General features: G+C 44.5%; 1 protein-coding gene across 3 annotated transcripts in view; it reads right to left on the bottom strand.

Annotated features, from left to right (window-relative positions):
* Positions 1 to 25110, bottom strand: part of SH3PXD2A (SH3 and PX domains 2A) — a 262150-nt gene that overhangs the window by 49024 nt on the left and 188016 nt on the right. For 2 of the 3 annotated variants that reach the window (XM_050898788.1, XM_050898789.1), the window contains exons 7-8: positions 23907 to 23954; positions 14671 to 14802 (exon numbers count right to left, since the gene is read on the bottom strand). In XM_050898788.1, coding sequence (XP_050754745.1) covers positions 14671 to 14802; positions 23907 to 23954 — 180 coding nt within the window. The remainder of the gene's footprint in view (positions 1 to 14670; positions 14803 to 23906; positions 23955 to 25110) is intronic. The other variant, XM_050898791.1, reaches the window with a different exon arrangement.

The following is a 25110-nucleotide window of genomic DNA, read 5'->3' as shown; positions in this document are numbered from 1 at the left end:
TGCAATACCCCATCACTAGCATATGACAGGAGGCACAGCTCTGTCATTTCAGGGAAGATTATGAAGCTCTACATATCCAGCAAAACAAAAACCTGATATGGCCCATATTGAGAGATGGAAAGGTGCACACAAATATCAAGCCCAGTTGGGCACCCAGTTATAAGGACTAGGATGATCAGGAACTATTTGCTGACTTGAGCAAAGCTGTTATTCACACCCATTCACTGGCAAAACTGTACAAGTCCAGTCAATCACTGCCTCACTGTTGGCATCCCTGAATGTAAAGCAGCAAAAGAGCAGAGAAAGATGGATGGAAAACATAACCAGTTACATGACTCATTTTCTTCCTCCATACTAGAAGTTAGCACAGACACCAGAGAGCACAGGAGGCAAAAATTAAGTAATAGAGAAAGGGGTACATGACAGAGGGATACATTTGAGTAGCCCATGTCAATAAAGAAGCCAATTTTTAACGTTCCTTTGCCTTTCAGGCCACAAGGCACCTCCTGTAACTAACACACCTGGAGCATTTTCAAGGATGCTGGCCACAATCCCATGAAGTTTATGTAAGCAGTATAACAGTACAGCCTGTGGGATGAATCACTCCTATATCTTTCTTTTTTATCCCACATTAAAATATCAGAAGGAAGAAAACAGTGGCTTGCTCATAACGGATTGTCTCTCCCTACTCTCCAAAAACATGCAAAGGACTTGTTACAAATTGGACATTGCTGAGGCTACAGATAAATTGCAGAGTACGTACCACCAACATAAAAGCACCCAAGTTACTTCACATCGCTAGCTGTACTGTCTTCTGCCATTCTTTCTATGGTTATTTGTTATATCACTGATGGAAGTGGTCTGTCTGAAGTGTGAGTTGGCCATAGGTAAGCATTCAGTAGAACTTTGTTATCTGCAAGAACTAACCTTTACGAGTCCACTTTCTCCCAGAAAGAGTTACTGTTCAGCTTCAGAAGTCAAAGATAAGCCGTTCTGACCTCTGTCGTGGCTCCAGTAGAACAGTGGTGACTACAGTTGTGAAATTTGCTTTCTTAAGTGATGGCTGCTTTTACCAATCTAGGTCAGGCTCAACTACAACAATCGAGGCTCTTTCCTGCCAACTCGCAAGAAAAACACTAAGTACCAATGGATGGTCTGACTCCAGAGCTCTACCTTATAAGTGCAATTCTAGTCCATCCACCAAGACCTGATGAAGGCACAGCTCTGAGACAGCTACAGAAAAATGCCTCAGCATCACATTGTCGAGGTTAAGGCAAAACTTCAGCCCCACAGAAACATGGGATTTTGATTTTCTTAAACTGAGGAATATGCTGTGTTACATTTCCTTAGATCAGAAAGCGTTCCTTACAGGTGAAATTAGCAGAAGATTTAGCTATCACAAAGATCAAAAAGCATTAATCACATGGGATTCTCCGCATAAGGTATAGGAGATCAGTGGAAAGGAACAAGAAACACAGCAGAATAAATGATATCCAGGAAGGACATCGCTCATCTCCACCTGCACTCAGTTATCTTCATTTCAGGCCTCCCCTCCTGCATGCACTTAAGTTTCTACCAAATTTACCTGGGGCTAGTCAGATGGTCCACTCAGGAGTCTGCTTAAACAAGAGGCAAAGAAGAAAGAGGAAGGATTATATGCTTTGGGGATATGGAGAAGAATTACTAGTTTAAGCAAGTTTCAGCGGAAGCAGATGGTGTTCCTGATGTAGCTCACCTGGCAGCCTGCAGCCTTCGCTAAAGTGCAGATAAGTTTGGCCCAGTCACTATTTCTATTCCTGTTGCTGTCTTGCCCCCAAGACACACTTGCCAAGGGCAAGTGCACGCCCAGGCACTCGGCCTCTGCTGCGTCTGCACATAATCAGTGGAAAAAAGGCCCTTGTGCAAATCAAGTACACCATGCAAGGAGGCCTCAACACTGGCATTTGTCACAGCATTGCAAAGGGTGGCTACATCTCATCTATAATGGAAGTTTCCCTGAAACCACCAGCATTTTCCCTCAAATGCCACTACACAACAATTCCTGGTAGCCTGAGCCAAATTTAAACCAGTGTCAGCAAGCATCTTGCAAGCCATCCCCAGAACCATTCAGTCCCTGAGTTCCCACATGTGCATTCTGCAGACAGCGTCCTCACTGGGGGATGCTGGATTCTGTTCAGGATTGTTTGCAAGGGAAACTCCGGGGTGGCGTAGGGAAAGCAACCCCCTTTCACGTGGCTGGCTCTCAAACCTAGGTACTTCTGCGAAAGAGATACTTAACTTCCCAGTTCTCAGTTGAGTGGAAGGGTTCACACGCCAGGCCCTAGAGGCTCACTTCTTATTTTAAAACCAACAGGCTAACAGCCCAGGAAGTGTATAGTCAGCTCCAAAAATATACCAAAGATGTCTGGAATGACCAAGTGTGTAATTTAACTTGTAGCTGGTAGAGGAACCAGTTCTGCTTGCTGTGCTCAGGAGGGGCAAAAAGAGGCATTTTCTATAGGGCTCAGTTATCCCATTTGCCTGGCAATGGAAACAGCATCCCATTTCTGGTCATTCTACTTTTATCCAAGGACATTTTGGTCACAAAAGGTCTACTTGAAGCAAGGGAATAATTTGCAAGCTCACCCTGAGCATACAGCCATCCCGTAATTTTGGTTCTTCATACTCTGCAGAGAGTTTCCTTCTTGGTAACAGTAAGGAATTTTAGTCAGGATTAAGAACAAAACCTCAAAGAAACTGCCTCTCAGATTCCTGATCCTGTTTTCAGGCCAACAGGCAAGCTTCACCTTCTCTCCCATGAGTCAGTATGTGCACTCTTCCCCCTGCTCACACCCAGAAATGCATATTCTTCAAAGTGGTTTCCAGGGCACTGAGTAAGTTAGCCTCGAGTTTAATCCTAGGGTTTCAAACGGTCAGTGATGGATCTTCCCAGGTTCACATTACCCATCCTGAATCTCCAGCTATACTCAGTTAAGACAAATGGGTCAAGTCTCTCCAAGCAGCTCAGGTTCTCCTTGTGCAGGGAGGCCTCCAATAACATCCAAATGCTGTAAAAGCCCATGTAGAAGATTAAAGTGCTATTTATGAACTTACCAATGTTCAAGATGAGTCAGGTTTAATATTAGATGCTGTTCTTCCAATCCTAGGGTCACCACTGCATGGAGATTTACCCTGCACCCCCCCCCCCATCACCTCCATCATGTTTGAGTAGGGACTGTGTTCAGGGCTTCCTTAACTTCATTTCAGTTTCAGCACACAAATTTTTTATTCCAATTGCCAGGTTTTGTATGCAGTCATCTAGACTCCCTAAGAGCTATTGTCCTTTAAGAAGGATACATTTCACCTGCACATATGGTCACCATTTGAAAGTCAGCACAGTGCCTCAAGACCTGGACATCAAATCATGAAGGTGTTATCTTACACTTGTCAGACAGCGCAGACGTGTGCCTGCCAGCGTTAGTCTAGCTAGTCAAGCCGCTGCTAATCATGAAAGAGCAACAACTTATTTTCTCTTTTATCCAAGTATCAAACCAGTCTGGGATTCTTAAGCAAACATATGGCAGCTGTATTAGTATAGGAGCAAAGCGAAGCTAGGTCTGCAGCACGAGTGCACCCAGCATTGCCCTTACCCTCCAACCACTGGGGGATATGCTTGCATTAAAGCCCATCCCACCAGCACGCTTACCAGAAAGGGTGTGCGCACGTGATGGGAGAGAGGAAAAGATCAGCAGGAGGTGGCTCTGCGAACAGAATTAGAACAACTTTTCAAAGCAACAGGCTAGGGCTTTCCAGCACGCGTTCGCATTGTGGGGAGAAATAGGAGATACAGACTCAAGCGAGGTCGGGGAAATACTTTACATGATCACCAAGCTGAAGTTTGACTACGTTGCCAATATAACTACAGTCCAGTTTCATTTGAACTAAAGCGATGTCCCATTGCATGTGAAACTTTCAGATGAAGTCACACAGTATCAAGATACAAAAAAACTGAACCGGCCAATAAAAATAGTAAAGAGAAGCCAGCCAGTAAAATAGAGATGCAAGAGAGCCCATCTCATCCCCTGCGTCTTCCAGCACTGCTTCAGTTAATCCAGCTGTGAGCCAACATCTTTCTGCCACAAAAATAATTAAAGTTTCCATCAAGAATGCTGGAAAGTCTGATGTCCCAGCCTGAGGGGTGGATGGGAAGAGCCAACATACAGCCCTCTGTCAAGCCACCCCCTAAATCTGATTGTATTATGAAACTCCTAAGCAAAACAATTACTTCTATAGGCTTTGCTTAATCTGAAGATGGACAAGAAATTGGTTTGTGAGGAAACTGAACTCTTTTCAACATGAAAACCAAAAGTAAGGAGTTATGCTGCTGGTCGTAACTGAAATGCATCTGCTAATGATTACAGCTTCCATTTTACTGCCAAAGTATTATTAGAACTGCTTATTTGCTGCGCAGCTTGGGGAAAAAAAAATCTCTTCCATCCTTTATTAATCTTGTCCTCATCTGACACAACAAAAATGCACCATCAGTCTTTTGCTTACTTTGAAAAATGGGCCTGAAAGTCACCACAAGAGCCAAAGCTTTTGTGTATAATTGCTTTCTTGATTAACTAGAACAAAGGGCAGAAGACGTCAGTCACTATGCATTAAGTTTAGTATTTTCAGGGCTTATCTAAAGCCATTTCAGTGACCTGCTTTCTTAAAAAAAAAAACAACTTTGATACAACAAAAAACTATGAAAACAATGCTTTTTTTGTTTTTTTAAAAGGCAGTCACGGCCCAAGGAACATAGCCCACAAGGTACCTACAGGACTCATTGGAAGGCCTCAGTAATATCCTTGTATCTTCTTGGCCTCAGGTAGTTTCTTGCAGCAGTGCTGAGGTGGTGACCTATTTGGCTGATATAGAAAACCCAATCATTAGAAAGTTTATGTATTCTAATACAAAAAGCAGATTTTCCTTGGAAACATTTTCTTGGGGCAGGTTTCAGGGTCTTGAAACTGGCAGTGACTGCATAAACAGAGGAGGTAATGAGTAAAGGCTCCAACCAGGGATGCTGTGTAAAATTTTTTCCTTTTCAGCCTGCCATCCTGGGCTCCAAACAGGGTATGAAGTGGAAACAGAGAGAATTCAACTATCTGCCTGAGTATAAAGTCTCAGCACAGCAGGATTAGATGAGAAGGGAAAGAGGAGGGAACTTGCAGGCAGCTGGAAATTTCAGAATTGAAGTTTTCAGAGGCCTGGTAGAGAGTCTACTATTCAGGAGTACCCGGCTGTGTTGTACAGGAAACTTAAAGGTAGTATTGCTTGCTGTCTTGGCTTCTCCGTGCTTACTGATGCACCCTGTTCCTCTGAGGCTAAATTGCCTTTATAGACAACTAAGTCCTCAAGTCCGTGATTTCAGCAGTCACATCCCACCCTCTCCCCTGCAGCCAGACTAACAAGGCAGTCTCAGGAGCCCTGGAACAGATTTCATGCCCACAGTTACCAAACATGAAGTCCAGACAGGCTTCTTCCCTCTCCTGCTCCTAGAAGGGGTCTTAAGGGTCTCAGCCCCTTGGATATGGGGAAGTCAAAACAGCTGCAGACAAGAAACAATCTTGCAAGGGCTGCAACTGACTTTTTCCCCCTTTGAACTACACTTCTTGTGGTGTGAAGACAAGAAAAGTTTCCATGCATGCTGACCTGGCAACCTTGTGGGACCTCTTTCAATCCTGCCTGTGTGAAGCCTTTGCCCCTGCAAGTGGGCTTGCTCTGCTGGGTCTTACAAGGCAGGGGAATTCTTCTCTCTGGGCTCCCATTCCCATTTCTTGAGAGATTAGAGAACTGTAGAACTAAACGGGTAGTATTTTGTTCCACATCAAGCCAGGTGGAGGGAAGTTTAAAAGGGAACCTGTTTTACTTCAGTGGGATGCTTAGAAGACAGTAGATGGGAAAAACCCAGCCCTGGAGATGCATATTTAGTGTATCTGGAGATTTCCTATTCACAGCAATAACCCTTCCCCCAGCTTAGGGAAATTTGGGGATGGGGGAGAGTTGTCCCACAGAGACATGACATCAGCTAAAGAAAAGGCAAATGAATGCAAAAGTCAAAGTGGTTGGACTTCAGATGTCTCCATAAAAAGGAAAAAAAAAAACAACCAAAACCCACATAACTGAACTAGCCCTGTCAGAATACCAGTTGCCCAAGATTAAGACAAACAATGGGAATGGGACTGAAAAATGAATATAAACCACACACTATAGCCCAAAGCATTTGAGAAAATATGCTCTAGAGGGATGATTTCAAATTGGAAGTTCAGTTTTATTGTGTCTATCTGGAGAGATGTTCCTTTAAAACAATTAAAAAGCAAACACTACATAGAGGGGATCTGATAGGTACTACTAAAAAGGAGAATGCTTTAGAGGAATATGACCCCATGACACCTCTTGTGTCCCTATTACTTGTTTATAATTCTTTTCCCTCTATAGGAGAATGAAATGAGACAGCATTGCTTAGAAAAATAGTCATTCATTTCTTACTACACTGAAAACTTCCATGATGAACCTGAGGGAACAACACTACTAGTTAACTTTAGCAAGGCTTTATGAATGCACTGAAGGTCACTTTAGTATGATATTCAGCTGCTCCCAACTCAAGTGGGACCCAAATAATACAAGCCACCAATCAACTCCTCCATCCCAACAAGCAAAAAATCCCTACTAGCAGAGCTCCAGAGCAGTCTGGAGGTGTCCCAGGAAAGCTTCAGCAGAATTAGGCATTGCGAAGGGCATAATGTTACCAGACAGTCATATTTCAAGTGTTCATAATGAGCTTGTCACCAAGAAGTCAGAGCAAGTACGCACTGCAATTCAAAGCTGGGCAAAGGAAAACCAAGCAAGGATGTCTATGAAATGCAGAAGAACTTCCCAGAAGAAATGGAAATGTCACAGCACAATTAAAGGGACAATCTCTCCTTGTCACAGGGCTGGAACGAGTATTCCCAGCAGAAAAGCAGGAGCCCACCTCAATCCCTTTGCACGGTCACAAACCCACAGGTATTTCAGAGATGGCAATGGAGAACAACCTCATTTTCCACAGTGACAGAGCAGAACTACAAACACCAGAGTATTAACAACCCTGCTTTGGTTCCAGCCTAGAGAATTACCTTCCAAGCTCTTAAAATCAGAAACAAACGTCACTTGCCATGTAAGTTACTAAGTGGGGGAGAGGAAAGCCATTTAGACATCACAAGATAGCAGCATGAATATTACAACACATTCATAATTCAAGCATTTTGTTTCACGCAGCAGCCTCCCAACCTCAGCTGAGATGTTGGTGTGGTGATGCTCAAGCAATAGGCATGTCTAGAAATGTCAGTCCCAAATAGCTTATCATTCAAGCCTACGTACAGGGCAGCCTTGAACTGCAGCTCAGAGGTAACCACTTCAGAAATGTTGCGGCATGCTTCCTTTCTGGGCACAGTAAATCTAAGTTGAATTCTTGAAACTCAAATGAGGGCTTCAGCCATACCAACATCCTTTACCTGCTGAAAGTTGAACAGTCAGAAAAAGAAAGCAGCCACCACCTCCTTACCCTTGCAGAGGCACACATGTAAAAAATCCAATCAGATTAGAAAAAAGGCAAGAAAAAAAGGGGTCAGAAAATAGTTTACAAAACAGAATCACCAGAGAGGTCAGGGTAGGCTGTCAAGGGCTGCTTCCAGTACAGCTGCTAAAGTCATTAGACTGTGTCACCCCACCCTTGGGCTCCCAGGGGCAAGAGCAGAGGAAGGAGGGCTCCTCCTCATCTCCTGCTGACCCGGCTGTTTCTGGTGTGAGTGTAAATTCTCTCCATACATTCAACATTTTGCAAACGGGCCACTGGAAGAGGGAGCGCCTGTTTGCAGGGTTGGTCAGGCACTGTACTCCCAGAAAGGAGCTGATCTCCAGTGAGAACTTGGCTAGAGCAAGTCATCACATCCAGTTATACCTCTCTGCTCTAAGCTTGTCTCAGGCTTCCCCCGGAGCCAGCACAGAGCCTGGATTAGTGTAATTGTTCCTGTTCATCTTATCTATACTCCATTGACCCCATTTCCATTGACAACTTTAAAACAAGGCACCCAGGCTCCCTCCATAGATGCCGGCTTCCAGACAGCTGAAGTTTAAAATAAAACCCACTCTTTGCAACCAGACGCACCAACAGGATGCTTTGCTTATACTGTTGCAAAACAAAGCAAGAGACCAACCAACCTTGATCACTACCCCCAAAAAGCCTGAAGACAAAGACACTGCTGAAGTGAGACAAGCAAGTGCCATTGAGCATCCTTACCCTCCCCCACAGATGTCTCTGAAACTCTGCCTGCACAAAGCAGCCCTTCTCCAGCCCGAGCTGCAAGTGTTTGAAGGAGAAAAGCATCTCTGCTTTGCCAGTATTGTCCTTGTTTGTACGGAAGACTTCTACAAACACTGTTTTTTACGACATTAAACACACTGGTTTTTAGGACATTAAACAACTTTCCAGTAACTCCTAGCCAAAAATTCCTCATCACCCACCCTGCCTCCTCAGATTGCCTGTGTTTGTCTGCCTTAGTACATCCACTGGGCAGAAAACTGTGGCAGGACAGGAACTGATTCATAAAAGGATCAAGTATCCTCTGCTGCAGGGCTGGTGACAGGCCCAGAAAGGCAGGACACACAACAAGGCAGCACTGCGTTCAGAATAGGGCACTGGAGTCTACAGACCTTCGTTTTTGAAGAACGGGTTTGGGGTGGTCCTTCCTTGAATTCAGCTCTTCTTGTTAGAGAGTATGAACACTGGTGCATACAGGAGTAGTTACACAAGCTATCCCAGGTATTTAGTGGTGGCCACTCAACTAAACCTGTCCTCTGGGATGAAGCTGCCAGTGCTAGAGGAAAGGTGTTCGACCTATGTAAGTGTTTGTTTCTCCTCCTCAAATTCCATGCACAGCTCAAGGACTGATGAAGAGAAGGGACTGCTGTATGAGGGAGTATTTACTTTTTATATCACGACCATGGTCTCTTACAAGGTTTAAAATTCAAATACACAGCCGTGCTAGGAAGAAATGGAAATGCAGAGAACTGAAGTAGCTTTCTCAGAGCAAACAGCAGGGCAGGGCTGGATGTACAAACAGAAATCAAGTCCTGCATCACATCTGATGGACCATGTTCTCTTGAAATGCTTTGTAAAGCGGGGGGGGGGGGGGGGGGGGGGGGGGGGGGGGGGGGGAAAGAGCTTTCCAGGGAAAGCCAGCATGCACAATTGCACCTGAAATAAAGCGTGATGTTGGCAATTAGCTGTACTGTGTCTGGGAACACATCCGATCAGTGGATGCAAAGCTATTGACAATTCATAAGCAAACATGGTAACTGCAGTTGCAATTTGGTGTAGAGCTACATCCACATTTGAAGCCTAGGAAACTGCTAGCATGTCACTTATCTGTTAGAATAAACAGAAGTGTACTGGGTTTTGGCTAGCTTTTGCAAGATGATAATACTAATGCTCAGAGACATTTGCTAGCAGTGCACGCAGTGCTATGCTCCCCCCATGTACAAAGGCGGGATCATGAAGACAACAACATCCTAGAAAAAGGGGTAGAGCAGCAGAAGGCAGATGCAAGACAGGAACAGTGGTCTTTACAGAATTTAAAACAAAAACCCCACCAACACTAAAGAAAGGGGACCAAAAAAAAAAAAAATCAATGCCACTTGCAAAAACAGGCATGGCAGATGGGATATAGAGATGAAAGATTGATCCGCGAGTTGCAAAAAAACATGTTTCTGTTTCTATCTGGAACACTTTAAGGGTGCACCTTTAGCCAAGATGCAGTAGTTAACCATGAAAGCAATCTTGGCCCAATTTGGTACCAAGTAAAACCACTTAACCCTGGAAAGCAACACCTTCCAATCAAGGGTGCTGTGTTCCCCATGAAGAGGCAGAAGCCTAACTCAAAAAGCCCTCAATCTAAGAGGGAGTTTGCAATAGGGAAGCCAGTGCACCCCCAGGAGTCAGAGTCTCATGAGAGCTGTGGCCTCTCTGTGTCCCTCTCCTAGATCACAACTGCAGCCAGTGAGCAGCACAAGTGAAACCAAATGGTGTAGCAGAGCACATTGCCAGGCACACATTGCTAGTCTCCTGACACTGTGCAGACAGCCGGCAAGTCCCAAGACCCTAAGCCAGGGCACTCAGATGACCAGAGACCTTCGTTATGGCGATACTTCAGTGCCATGTCCCACATCGCAGCTAAGGAGAGAAGAGCAGCCTCCCTTCCCAGAAATCCCTTTGGGTCCGATAAAGTTACGCTAGCCGTAATAGCTTTGTTTTACGTATTGCGTGTAATATAATATTGGAAATTGGTCTGCAGTTACGTAATTGCAAAGGAAATGGCTACGGTCCTGCTCAGCCCAGCTGAAAACGCCATCCCACGATGCCTCCACTGCAGACACGGCTCCTGGGGGCTGCAAGGGAAGAGTGCCCATCCTGCCTGCAAGCAGAGCAGCAGAGGCAGAGGTGCTCAGGAATATGCTTATACTTCACCGTCTGTCAGGTTTTCCATTGCAAACACTGCTGCCACAGTTTATAGCTTGACCATTTCAAGCCACATCCACACAAAACTTGGCAGAGAGGGAGCTGCTCTGGCCCAGTCCCTCCCCCTTCTACCTTAAAGAAATCTGTGTTGGATTCCTGCTTTAAAGTCACAACATTTCTTTTCTGCAGCAAAAATACATTTTTAAGTCATTCCACAAGGCTTTTTCAGTTAAGGTTTAAAAGAAGCCTATGTACTTGACAGACAAGACTTGAGTCAACTATTCACATTGTTATTCTGAAACAGCCTTGTAATGTTTACATAGCGTTGGACAGTGCAGGTTGCACAGTGCCTTTAAACAAATCACAGTCACTTCTAGCAAGGAACACAAGCCCTGTAACTACAGCCTGTTCCCAGACACCATCTGTAGAGACTGTAAACCTCCGTCTTTCTCCTGATGCATTTGTGACCATTGCTACATGCAGATTTTCCTCTTCAGCTAAGGAAAAAAAAAAAGAGAGATAAATATCCATCAGATACATCAGGCACACTGTGGGTCTTCTGCTCATGTAACCAGAATTAAGGTCTAAAGGACAATTTTTGTTGAGCCAAGATAGGTATTTGCTGCAAAAACCAAGTGGCGAAGTCTGACAGCGGGCACATTACTAAATCTGTTCTGAAGTATAGAAATCCTACAGATTTCTTTCAGTCTAGCAAGGTTTGCTTCCGCGGCAATTGCAGCAACAGTCGGGTTACAGTGACCCATGGGCTTCATAATTGAGATGAAGGGTTTCAGAAATTATTAACCACATATGCTACACTGACCTTGCTTTTAAGTCATCATATTGAACAGAAGTTTCAACTTCAAATGATGTCAAAGTCATAACTTTCATTGGCACAATAATGAAGACAACCTTATCCAACTCTTTTAGTGAAAGAGAAAACTAAATGAGACAAGGCCCTACCAAACGGGCTTGCACATCCCTGCCTGCAAGACACCTTAAATACCATCTCTTATATGGGAAAAGTAACACTGAATAATACTATACCATAAATGTGACACACTTACTTAAGATGAAGTTAACATAGCTTGATGATAACCAGATAAGACTTCAATAAATCAAATACCAGATTTTTTTTCCCCTTCTACCTCTGCCCTGTACGCTGGCCTTTGAAAGCAGAGCTTACTTCCTTTCAGCGGGGTACACAATTTGGAGGCAAACATCAGAGGAGATGGTAACTCTAGCTCAGGCCCTAGAAGTGTTCAGAAGAAAACATCCAGCAGGACATGAAACAAGCACCATTGTTTGGAAACTAGTTTTGAGCTTCCTTGTGTAAAAAGCATAGGGCCATTTGACCAGTAAAGAGAAGGTGTTTCTCCCCTACAAAGCCATGCAACAGAGCCAAGTTAAGGTTTTTCCCACTCCAGGAAACAAAAGAACCATTTCAGTGTCCCTAGGCATTAGCAAGCAACCCTGTTCAGGCAAGGTGTTAAAATCAAGCAGTCATCTGTGCCTTTTCATATCTAGCTTCCCCAAAGTACAGTTAAAAAACCCCAAACCAGACATATGATATGCTATACACATGTATACACACGAGGAAGTTTCAGGTATTGGCCCAGCAGCACATCCAATGCACACTGTCCAGTCTGATGGGACTTCTCAGCCATGTAGCTAACAAGCTATCTAGCCATACTTCCTTTCATTGAAGAAACTGTCCTGCTGCAGATGACATCCGTAACACCTTACATCACCTTTGTCTGGATCAGGGGAAGAACGAGCTTAATTTATACAATCACAGCTATAGTTTCACAACACTTACCAAGCCAACATAACCATACAGTCAGATGAATTGCTACACATGTGCATAGTCCAATAATCTTATTTTCTTGAAAAGTATATCCGCATGTTCTTAGAAGTCATAACCACATCTTCTAGGCTTGCTTGCCTATGCTAAACAGATACCCAAATTCAAACAATAACTCATGAGTTTTAAAAGTTGACACTTGAGAAACTTTTGCTAGTTTCATTACATGCCATTCATAGGTTCAGCTATAGCTGAAAAGACAAGAAGTCATAGTGTTAAAGTCATTCCTGTGGTATCCCTAACCTAGGGGAGAGTGAGAGTGTATATTTGGAGTCCTGTTCTTGGAACAAGTAAAACATGATTTCCCTGCCAGAACAGTTTAGACAAGCATGCAAAGCAAATGATGCTCTCTCCATCACCAATCTGTGATTGATGGGTTGTTTTTTTTAAATATATTATGTAAATCTTTATTTTATACATGTATATATAAAGGGCAAGATCACAGCATGGAGTTCAGGGCTTCATATTTCCTTCCTTGTTTACACGGACATTAAGAAATCTGGCTGCTAAGCATCAGAATATGATCTTAAGAACTGTAATCCAAATTCAAGGATGTTTCCTTAGAAGAGTCACATTTCTGGACCCACTAATTAAATTCAAACCCTGACACTCTCCATTTATATCTCCACATACCATGTGGTTCAATACAATATGATGTGAACTGTGCAAGGCAGAGAGGCCACATTAAAAGAAAACACAAAGGAACTGTAATTTGGAATTCAGACACTTCTTGCATTATTTAACAGCCCAATTCCCTTGGCTCCATAAGCCATTATCCAAGACAGGGATATCATGGATATGAATATAAGCTGCCACAATAACAAGGCTTGTTCTGACAGCAGTTGACACCCACTATTGACAACGAGGAGCCCTCAGGCTTGGAAGGGAGGATGCTCGTCCACTAGCCCAGACACAGTTTAAGAAGTTAAGACATTGCTCCCCCTTCAATCATAACGATTCCTTTACAGTGGAGCAGATGAGCATTTTGGCCTCTGCTAGTTTTGCAAGTGATATGGTCAGTACCCAGGAGACAGGCATTTCTGTTCACACTAGCCAGTGCATTTCCACACACTATCCTTTTGGACACCACACTAAATCACTGGCCAGCAACTAACTGCATCACTTTGAGCCAAACAAGCATTAGGCTTTCATACAGCAGAGAAATTACCACTCCATTAAAAGAAGAAAAAAAAAAAAAAACAAAACCAGAAACCAATGCGTGGCAATCATTGTGGATAACTTGACTCAGAGCTCTGCAAGATGGATTTGAGTCCCAGATCAGGGCGCCCTGGTTCCCCCAAGCTCTGGCATGCCCAGCACACTCCAGAGCCAGCCAGTCGTGAGAGCCCTGCATGTGGAACTACCACGACGTGAGCCTTCGCTTGAACGGCTCCAAATGCCAGCAGCTCCTCTAGATGAGGATACACAAGTCACGAGTGGGCTGAAAACTAGTCCTGGACAACAGCTCTGGATTAATACACAAGGAGTGCTGGAGGGGAGGAGGGGGAGCTGCTGAAGACAGGCAGTTATTCAAACCAGCTGCTAACCCGCTCCAACCACTCACATGTACACAGTCTCCTGCGTTTGTTCAGCCTGACTCAAAGCTACCAGGCATCCAAGAGTTAAACTACACAAGAGACATCTATACAAACACTTGCCAAAAATCTCATTTTCCAAGTGGAAGCTGGTTGTTCCACAGATGGTAGAAGAAGGGATTTCATCTTGCTTTTACATGATAGCCTCTGCCTCCTTGCCTCACAATTCCCCAATTAACACTTCTGCAAGAAGTTTTGAAACTGTGCATGGCCACGTATTTATCTACGCACATTCTCTCCCCTCCCTACCGAGCTCTGGGCCACGGGCTAAGCTGTCAAGCCAAGTTTCATCCCAAGCAATTTTTAAACACTCATCCTATAAATCCTCCGAAAAGGGAGTTAGTAATGGAAATGCTGACAGAGACTTGAAGAGACAGCAGGGCAACTTATCAGTCTACTGTACATCAGCTTCATTAGCTGCAGATCCTTCTCTCCTTCACCTTCATTTTCCACTAGCGTACTTTGGCTAATTAACGCACAAAACCCATGAAACATTCTTACAGTAGAAGGCAACATTTGGCCCCCAGCCCAAATCAACATTGAGAAACTTCAACATCCTCAGCCAGACATAGTAACTGTACCAGATGGAGCTAACGTACAGCTACAAGTAATGATGAGGAAACTGAAAGAAGAGGAACACATGCAAAATCAGACCATTGCAAGAGGGAAAAGCAGCAAACGTATCTTACCGCTTTCGTTTTTCTCTATGACATCCACGACCTCTCCAGCCTGCAGGCTGATCTCAGAGTTCTCCTGCTTCTCATAGTTGGACACCACCACATATTGCTCCAGGATCATGGGTTCAGAGCTAGCATCAGCACCTGGGGAAGGGAAAAAGCAAGCCGTAAGCCAGCTTCCAGCCATGGCTCCTTGAGAGCGACCTCCGTCCATCCGATTCACGACAGGCCAACTTGTCAGAGCCAAGCGAATCAGCAAACAACCTTGGCTCGCAGCATATCCCCAAATGGCTGGCCATATAGAAACAGCCTCCTCTGGCCCACAACCCAGCAGCACAGAGGGACATTGGAGAGAAGAAAAAGAAAAAAGGGGAGGAAAAAAAAATACGAAGAGGAGTCGAAAACAGTGAATTAGTTGCAAAGTTTCATGATGTATTCTGAAAATAAACCTCTTCCCAACATGGTTTCCACAATCCTTGCTCCCATTCAGAGAGAAAAATCCTGGGCAGAAGCAGCATAAATCCACAGCTGAGCCATCCCCCCAGTAAACCCAAAGAAAAAAAAAAAAAACAGCTCTCCCCTTGGCGGCTCAGCTCCTTCTCCACTCTAAAGGCTTGAGCTGAAAGTCAAGAGGGGGCTGTAGATGCCAATCATATTCGTCTGCACTGCAGCCCTTAAATAGAAACACATGAGCGGGATTGAAAGAGAGGGAGGTGGGGTGGAGGGAGAGAGGGGAGGGCGGGGAAGAGTGTTTACTTGAAACAGAAGAAGAAAAAAAAAAGTTATAGCACCAGATCCTTTCTCAAACACGGCCACCCCCCGCCAGCTCCGCAGTTCCGCATTCCCCACGGCAGAGCAGCCCCGAGCGGGACAGGGGCACGGCGCGCGCTGGCGTCCCCCTCTCCATCGCCCTTCGGTGCCTTTTTGGAGCCAACCTCTCCAGTTGTTTTTCTTTTTGTACCGAGGGCTTTCAGTTGTCAGAGCTGTTTATGAATGAGAGCAGGCTCTCACACAAACAGGGGCAAAAAAAGGTGCAAAATAACCTTTCTCCTTCCTTCCCCCTCACTCCTGGAGTTTCTTCTTGGTTTTTTTTGATTTCTGACTTTTCCATCCCCAAACCGAAATTGTGCATTTCGGGGTGGAGCCGCGAGGCAAGCATGCCACTGTGCCAGACGTGGAGGGAGACCTCCTTGCGCTGCTGCTCGCCGTATGAGATGCATCTTGTCTCTCCGGTGTAACATAAACAGTGCAGACGGGGGCCTCTGCACTCCCAAGCCCAGGCACAGACTGACTGTGCTCTGCCTGGAAACTGCCTTGAAGTGTCATGAAAACCTTTAGGACATCAGGGTTTCATAATTTGCCCTCATTTATACATTCTTCAAAGTGTCAGACCAGAGCAAAAAGCACCTACAACTTCTGTCTAAGAGCCAACATGCCTTAATCCAAAATTATTTTACAGGTTTCCTGAAATACAGCAATGTGTATTAGGGCAGAGCAGTTTGGGCCAACAGCATTATTATACATTTTACATATTAAGAGGCAGTTCCTGTCTCTCTAGATTAAGACACAGATGGAAAGGGGAGACAGAAGCAGATGTATGACTTGCTGAAAGTCCCATTTCACGTGACAGGGGCAGAGCCAGGAGCAGACTCCAGGTCTCCTGAATCTCTGATGACAAATTGGCTACAAGAGACGGGAAGGAAGAAGCGTGGTCTGAAACTGTCCACCAGACAAGTCAGGGGACTGACAGCCAAGCACAGGACGCTCAGCGCTGTATTTCCAAACGCAGCGTGTTCATATGCATTTGGGCTGAAGATGCAAAGTGATTCTACAGACAAATAATTAGCATCCCTGCCAAGAGAGAGGTAAAGAATGCATCAGCCATTAAAACAGCATCCTGTGAAATGAAAATCCTAGAACAAAAAGCAATTAATTCAACCATTTCCTGAAAGGAAACGCTATCACAATGCCTCCCTTTGGACCAGATTTAAGAAATCCAGAAAATTAGAAGACTTCCTTGCTCCCTAAGTGTGCCTCTGACTCTCCTCAGGTTACGTAGGTTAATTTTCTTTAAAGAGGAGTCATCTCCTCTAGAAGTTTGTGTTTAAGAGATTTAGCTTTTCTATAGATAGTTGAACCACAGCCAGTAGCAGGAATAGTGGGAGAAGACCATGAACTGACAACACTGAAATTTATAATAAAAAATTTTCACCATAGCTGTTCATTCCAAATAAGCACCGTGTTTCTGTTCATGATGAATCAACTTGACTTGTGTGTTCTGGTTTAAACCAGTGCTAACTGGGTTATCTAGAATGTGATGAGATGCTTTCCCCTGTTTCACACTGCTTCCCACACAGTCCCTTCTCCAGTCCAGAATGGGGCAGCATTATCATCTTCCTTCAACCTATTTATGCAAGTAACACCTAAAACCCCTACTTCGTTTTAGTCTTCTTAAGATAAATATCAGTTCTCTAACCAGAAACAAAAGCCATCATGGCCTTATATTTATGCATGTGCATCAGCAGAGAATTCAGTGTGTGGAAAGGCAAAAGGAAGGACCAAACAGTGGCAAAGGGAGCAGGGGACATGCAGGAAGCTGCTTGCTAAATAGACACGCCAAATGTCGTCTTTTCTCTAGTCTCCTAGACAGTTTTCATGGGAGTAGAGTAAGGAAAAAACCCCAAACCACAGCATTGGCTTGGTGGCAGGAGCGGTACTCATGTGATGCACATGTCCCAGCTGGGAACAAGGAGAGGACCAGGCTGGAGCGCAGGCTAGCAAACACCCTGCCATCAGCCACTGAGGCCGAGCCAGGGACCACGTGCCAGGGGAGCGGCCTTGCCAGGAAATCCGGAGAAGCAGCACTTCAAATCCACCTCTGCAACTCTGGCTCCAAAAAAAGTGGGTTTACAAAAGTCCGGCAAGATAGATTATATCTGCACTCACATATCCAAAACCCAGCAGGACTTTACGATGCCGTTTACTCTGTCCTGCCTTGGATAAGGTACTCATTGCAAGAGGATTTCTTTGTCGCTACAGTGGCTGGTGCAACATATACAATTAAGAAACTGTTTTAACAGAAGCTTGTATAAGTGTTACAGGGTTCCTATTAAGACAAAAAAATAGGGTGATAAATTCCTTGGTCTAGGAAGTAACCAAGGTCAAACTTGTTCATTTACAGCTACAGCAGATCATGCCTAGAGGATATCCCCCTTTGGAGGGGTGGGGTGCCCTGTGGCTTCTAAAGTGATGCTCGCCCAGGACTGGGCACTGCACAGTGGGGAAGACTTCAGTAACAGCAAAGGAGGAAAGAAATGAGGAGGGAGAAGAGGAAGAGAGACAGAGAAACAGCTCCTCCCAGTAATCAAAAGCCTTAAACACTTTCTGGGTAGGCTGGTTTAGGTTTTTACTATATTCCCTTCAGGCCCAGTCAGTAGGGTAAAAAACTTTAACCCTCCTCAGCCTTCCGTCCCCCACAAGCATCTTTAGATGAATTCCTCCTCAATGACACTCAGGATGCCCAGAACATTGCTGGTATGTTATGTCAGACTGCAGGTTTTCCCCCCAAAGGGGATTCAAAAGAACAAGACAGGCAACACCACAGAGAGCACAGCACCAATTACACCCGCTGCCGTGGGCACTTCCACATCCCTGTCAATTAGTTCAGGTCTAATTTGTGACACAGCATTGCATTGAAGAGTAACAGCCTGCTCAGTGTGAAGCACGCCAGAGAAGAGGGATGCAGAGTGGCACGAGTTCCCCAGCAAGCTCACATGCACACTGCAATGCCCCCCCGACATTACAGCCTCACTTTTTTAAAAACCTCTTCAGCCCAGGCAGGAGAAACAGAGAGCAGAGGATAGGATAAGGCTGATGTGCCAGGTAAAGTTCCTCCCTCCTCTCCCCCAAAAAAGCAGAATTAGCATTTTGGTTTAGCTCCAACTTGCAAGCCCTCCCCAGAGCAGAGCGCATGATAGATCACTGGCTGAAATAAGAGTTTGCTTGCCTCTCCGTTTCTTTTTGCCTCGAGTCCGTTTCCTGGTTAAAGTCTTGAGGATACCCCTCCTCCTCTCCATAGGGCTCCACTTTACAATCCTCCCGCTCCTCACCTCAGCGATTCCCTTCTTGGGGCTGGGCAGAAATGTCATCAGAGCTTGTCCGTGCCCCTCACAGCTGGCACTATTAAGTGACACAGTTGCACCCTGTCCCCCTCACCAGGCAGCAAGGAGGGAGCATCATTCCTCCCGCTGTACTCAAGAGACCGGCAACTACTGTGAAAGCCTCCTAAATCAGAGCGCAGAGCACCCGTTCCAAGCAACGTCGTCTTCCTCCTCCTCCTGTGTTGCAACAGCTAAGACCTACGATGGTTTTGCAATAGCCAAAAATTAAAACCACCAACTGGACTCCAAAAATAAAATCATCTGGACATGGAAATCTGAGACTCCTGATCTTTGCCAGAGTACTCTGTTGTTATCAGGCTATAAACTTGTCTGCTCTTTTAATCCATACAGTGCACAGGCTTTTATATTGCCCTTTTATGATTATCAATCAAGTGTTTACAGATTCAGACTTAACAAATTAGTACTGGGCTGGTCAGTGGAAGTTTTACAGAAGAAGCCAAGACCACAGAAACGGTCAGTGAACGCCATAAGGATGATTCACAGCTGAACAACCAACTGGCAGGTAGTCCAGCTCTTCTGACCTGGGCACAACTGCTGAGGATGTGTGCAGGGTCTGCACGAAGGGGCGTCTGGCAGAAAGCATCCCCAAGTGTCACAGCTTTCCGTATGACAAAGTCAGAGCTTCACACTTTTCTGCACATAGGGAGGAGTAACCATGGTAGCTTGGATCTAGAGCTGTGGTTTCTTGTTAAAGCCAGTTCTTCAAGGGTAAGCCTTTACGTATCTCTGGAAAACTCCTTTTGGGGAAGGAGGGGAAAAAAAAAAAAAGAAAAAAGAATACCCAGAATAGCAGCAAGCCTACTTCAAATCCTCAGATCAGTCTATCCCCTCACAACAGTCATATCACCAAGGATTTTCTTCCCCTAAAAACTCTACCTCTTTTCTTTCTAATCAGAAGGACCACATCACTATGATAAACAAACATATTAAAACTGCATGTTTTCTTTGAGCCTTCCACCAGTTATCTATCCCCAAGTATTTTAAGACAGACAGCTTAGATCTGCCTAAACATCGGGTTAAGTATCTATTGCACACAAGATAAAAAACAGACTTTACCACGTAAAGTACACGAGATTACACAAGAGCTCACGATCTCACAGGGGTCTCAAAAGCAGTTCCTAAAGTAACTGGTTCCTAGAGTTAAGCAGTGGGATGAGACTGATGAAGCCTCCTACAAACCTCCTTGGGGACAATACGGATTCAGATCAAAACCATGTTTACGCCTAGGATCTCTCCTATTCAGTGGGGTTTTTTTGGTTTGGATTTTTGTTTGTTTGTTTGTTCTTTTGGGTTTTTGTTCTTAATGTGCCCTAAACAATCAGGCCTTTGACTCATCTCCTTGATACTCCTGCACTCCAGCCTGTCACTCTTCAGCCCCCTTCCGACATACCAAAATTCAGGCTATATTTACACGTCAATTATTCTTGGAGGTAAAAGGCCACTCACAACTCATGGCAATAGGAAAGGGGATTCATCTCCATCCCTTCTGCCAGACAGGAATCTCCCCAATCCTAGCAGTGTTTAACTTCAGAGATCAACAGCTCTTGGTGTAGCAGTCCTGAGCCACAAAGATTTAGGGACAGAGACAGAAGTTCAGCACCACCCATAGTAACTAAAGGAATTCAGTACAAGTCCAGTCCAGCCTCCAGGTCTTAGCAGTAAAACAGTACTGGCAAAAATCCCTTTGCCTCATTATAGATGAAAATAAATATTTGGATAAGTCTACCAAATGGGTTATTAATACACTATCATTTCTGTAGTTCTTTCCTGAGCTCGGCCAGGTAGCTCTTTTACGAAGAACAACGCAATTCTGTTGTGTTTTCAGAGAAGAGTTTCAGAATCAGGTGACATTAGGCAGAGATAGGATTGAAAGTAGAAAGGCAAGGGTTTGGATCTGACCCCTTAAGTAAGTCAGGAGACTCAAAGCCAGAGAAGTTTGGCCTAAAACTTTGTCCAAATCCCAAAGAATGCCTGAGAATAAAACAAGGTTGAGCACCATGCACCCAGTGATGGCCAGGTCAGCAGGCAAACCCTCTCACCCCAGGTTAGCAGCCATGATTAATGTACAAGAAGTTTCTCCATAAGTGGGCATCCATACATACACCCTCCTCAACTCCACAGCGCTCATGTGCTCTGCAAGCCTTTCAGTACATGGGGCAATAGCTTCCTTGCAGAGCAGCTAAAGCTCTAGTCTTTCTTGTTATCTTTCTGGCTATACATGCAGAAATCTGGTATAGATAGCAACTCCATCAGCTGCATTAACTCCCTCCTGGCCCCCAGCATTGCTGCTACAAACAGCTACAGGGAGCCCAAGCCAACAGCATGCATTACCACCAAGAAGGGAGTATGACCAGCAATCACAGCAGCAGAAAATTAACCTGAGGCCTGGATTCATTCTCCAGCATAAGGTGCACGTAGCATTTTCTAGCGCTTCTGAGAACCAAGATCTAGATAAGCCTTCAAGAGTTTGGGACAGGTGGCAGCTTTAAGGTAGACTGTGGCTTCCAGCACTGGAGTACGTGTCTGATGCACAGCTAAAACCAGCAGCAAAACACAGCCCCCACAGGGAGCACGTCAGGAACGAGCTTGGCCCATGGTAAATGGCAAGCGCTCTCTCAAGCGAGCGCTCCAGTTCAGTTCTTCCTTCTTTACAGTTCTCAGCAGCATTTCCAACAAAATCCTGACAAACGGAGAAATTCAGTGCTGATCTTCGCCAAGTGGAGCTTGTTAGTCTCAGGATTTTTATTTTTGATCTGCTAGGTTTTAAGACAGAGCCAAAAAAAATTAGAGGCAGGAGGGTGAAAGGAAAAAAAAGTTGAGTCCTCTTTCCACTCCTTCTCGGAAAGTTGGCTCTCTGAACAGTGATTCCAACCAACTAGGTTACAGGTAGCAACAGTTAAGAATACTTAAGTATTTTGCACACAAATCTGTTAAACTGCTTGGAGATTTTCACACAGCTGCTAGACAGGATCTTCCACCAGGCTGAGGTCACCTAAATACTCTGGCATTTGCCCTAGACCTGCTCAGTGGTGCAACACATTCACATTACTCCACATGGCATGAAGCAGACTAGCCAAGAAATTTAACAGCAGTTGGGGTGACCCAAACTAGTGCCCCACCACAGCACCTCTCAGGATCTGGCTGTATGACACTTGCCTTTTTCCAAAGTAGGAAATTAAACCACTTGCAATCCTTGGTTAGAGTCTCCACTTCATGGAGCAGGTTCATGCCCTCAGCTGGGGCTCGGGTGGCACAAAACTGGCTTCTGTTTTAGTCTCTAATTCCCAGCCTAGGACACAGATATGTAAAGATCATATTCAAATTCAAGTCTGCTCTGTCAGCCTGCCACATTAGGATACAGCCCATGGCAGGTCTGGACTGAAGAGAGTAGCTGTGTTGGAAACTGGGGATTCATTTGGATGAGAAGTAAACTGAAAGGCCGCATGAACTGGAACAGCATGGGGAGCTAAGAACCTGCCAGGTGTACCAGAAGACTTCTGAGCAGGACTATGTATCAACATTCACCTTCTCGAGCACCATGCAATGTAATTAATCACTTACATTTGCCCTGTCATCATGCACAGATTTTTTTGAAGTGAAACTAGCAATGTGCATTTAGCTAAAAGCAGTCAGCAGAAGGGAAGAAATTTGTATCTAGTAAAGATTTCACTTCCTTGCCCTTCAACAAGGATGAAAGCCTTGGCATTCAATTAGTCATTTTACATATAGCAACATGAAACAGTCCCAACAGATGTAGAGAGTCAGAGAAACCCAACCTCACCCCCCAGCCAGGTAATCTGAGGGCTTCTTGTCATTCTTCCCAAGCGACACCACCTCTTTGTCTCCTCCTCAACATGCTTCTCTTCTGCTCAGTCTCGTTCTGTTTCTCTGTCTGAACTCCCTGGTGACCTATCAACCAGCAGGCTTCTGTGACTGAATACTTCAGATATTTCTGCACTTTTATATCCAACTACCACCCTGAAATTAGACCTACTCTGCTAAGAACAGGCAGAACCCCTCCAGGGATATATTCCACTTCTGTCAAGGATAGCATTTCTGAAATCATAGCAGTCTTGCTTACTGAAAACCTCAGACAAGCAAGCACTCATCCACCGAGGATGGTGGGATTTTGTTCACATACTTTGAACAGGTTATGAACTTCAATATTTACCAAATCAGGTATGGAAAGCAGCAGGAGTGTTTCCATTTTTCCTTGCCTTGAGACCTATGTGTGGCCTTAATCGCCTAGGTGACCAGACCAGCATCCTGTACAGACACAGGTTCTATGGCTCATGATCATTTTTGCCAAGACTGAAGGAAGAAAAGACCTCTTCTCTGGTATTCCATGTCAGGTGACAAATGTTTGTGGAAGAAATCCACTGGTTACTCAGGTGAAGTCCTGATTCCTTACACTATAAAGCTTAGTTTTTGCCTTGTATTGGACTATTTCTCCCCAGACCCTGACACCTCACCTAGAGGTTGTTTCGCCGCTCCCTCCTCCTTCCTGACTCCTTGTGACAAGGAGTCTGATGCTCCCATGAAAATTTTGCATCTTCCTCAGAGTCCCATGTTTTCCATATAAAACCCTTTCTACTTACTGTGGAAAAGCAAAAGAGCATTTCAGAAGAACAAGGAGCACATAGTCATGTTTCTCTCCTTTATCTCGACCCACAAAATTTCTCACTTTTGCTCCTTTTCTCCTCTCCTCCATCCCACATAGGAGAGTGAGAGAGCAGCTGTGCAGGTACTTAGCCATGGCCAGGGTCAACCCACCACAAGAGGGGAAGCTGCTTTGGATTGTGGCTTTGAGTTGGGCAAGGAAAATACGACACAGCAAACTACTGTCCACTGCTAGCAGCAACATCAAGGTGAGGCAGCAGTCAGAAAAGCAAAGCTCTTCCTTATCAGAAATAGTGCATCATGAAAAACCAATACACAAGTAGACAACAGATCCTGGATATCCACTGTCAGAGACTCACATTCAAGAAAACTCCAAAACCACACACAGTTTGAACTACAGACTTCTCTTTTTAATAGCATGCAGAACACCAAAGCACAAGAATTTACCTGGAGCGACACTCTTTTTTGGAGTCTCAGACAGACTGGACATCCAAACTTGAAATCCAAGATGATGGCAGCCATGAAAAGAGAAAGTAATTGGAGAAACAAGAAAACAGTCATATCAGAAAGTTTGAAAGTTAGTCAAGACAGCTTTGAAAGAAATGTTAAGTTTTTCTTAAGAGTGGTGTTGGCACGATGGGGACTCGGTTAAAGGTAAAGTCAAAAGAACTACCCAGTTAATTTTTATGTTTTAGGGGACTTTCAGAACTTACAAAACTGATCTGTAGTGATCCGATTTTGAGATCTCAGAATAAGATATGCTCTGAGCTTATTCCCAATAGGACAGGGAATGCATACCAAGAGACAGTTTGACTTATTAAGCCTCAGACCTGCAAAAGTATTTAGCTTTGCAGCTGTTAATGATCCCCAAAAGACCAACAGGCAACTCACAGAGATCGAGCTTAGCACACATACAAGTTTCTACAAGCATTTGCATTTTGTTAACCTGGAATAGCATTAAGGAAAATAACAATAGACAAATAATACTCCATGGAAAAGAGTACAAAGTTCCAATAAAGATACATTCAAAGTATAACTAGAAATACAATTTAGCCAATGAATGTGAGGCAGAAACCTGGTTAAGGAGAAAGCTAATAGAGTTGCTACCAACAAGGTCAAAAGATTTCCCTCCCCCTCCATGAAATGAGGTGTAAATACTTGGCTTGGGATTCTGGGAATAATCTTCAAATGTTAAGTGGTGGGGTATTTTTTTTGTTTGAATACACTGGAAGCATGTTTTAAGAGTTAGTAGGTTTGCCCCCATTTCAAAATAAGAACCAGCAAACATTCCTCTTCTGTGGGATGAGGGACATAAGGACAGCTGCTACTCTCACCTTGCCTGGGAGAAGAGACAAGAAGAGGTGTTTATATGATAGGCTAAGAATTTCCTAAATTCTGACAAACAATTCCAAAATGCAATTTTAAAAACTCATTTGCAATGGGGAACCCAGTTCTGGACCCATCAGTTTAACAGCAGAGAAGATCACTCTTCAATCACTTGGAGAGAGGGGCAAGCTATACTGGTGGCCTTGTTTATTTGACTTGTTATTGTCTTTTGACCTGCAGAATATCATCAAGACAGCCAAAAACCGGTAATAGATTCCTAGTACGTATGTAACTGAGAAATTGCTAGCATGATACAAAGCATAAG

This window comes from Gymnogyps californianus, chromosome 6, assembly GCF_018139145.2.
Source record: "Gymnogyps californianus isolate 813 chromosome 6, ASM1813914v2, whole genome shotgun sequence".
Classification (NCBI taxonomy): Eukaryota; Metazoa; Chordata; class Aves; order Accipitriformes; family Cathartidae; genus Gymnogyps; species Gymnogyps californianus.
Note: the sequence above shows the minus strand (reverse complement) of the source record. Positions and strands in the feature narration are given on the sequence as shown.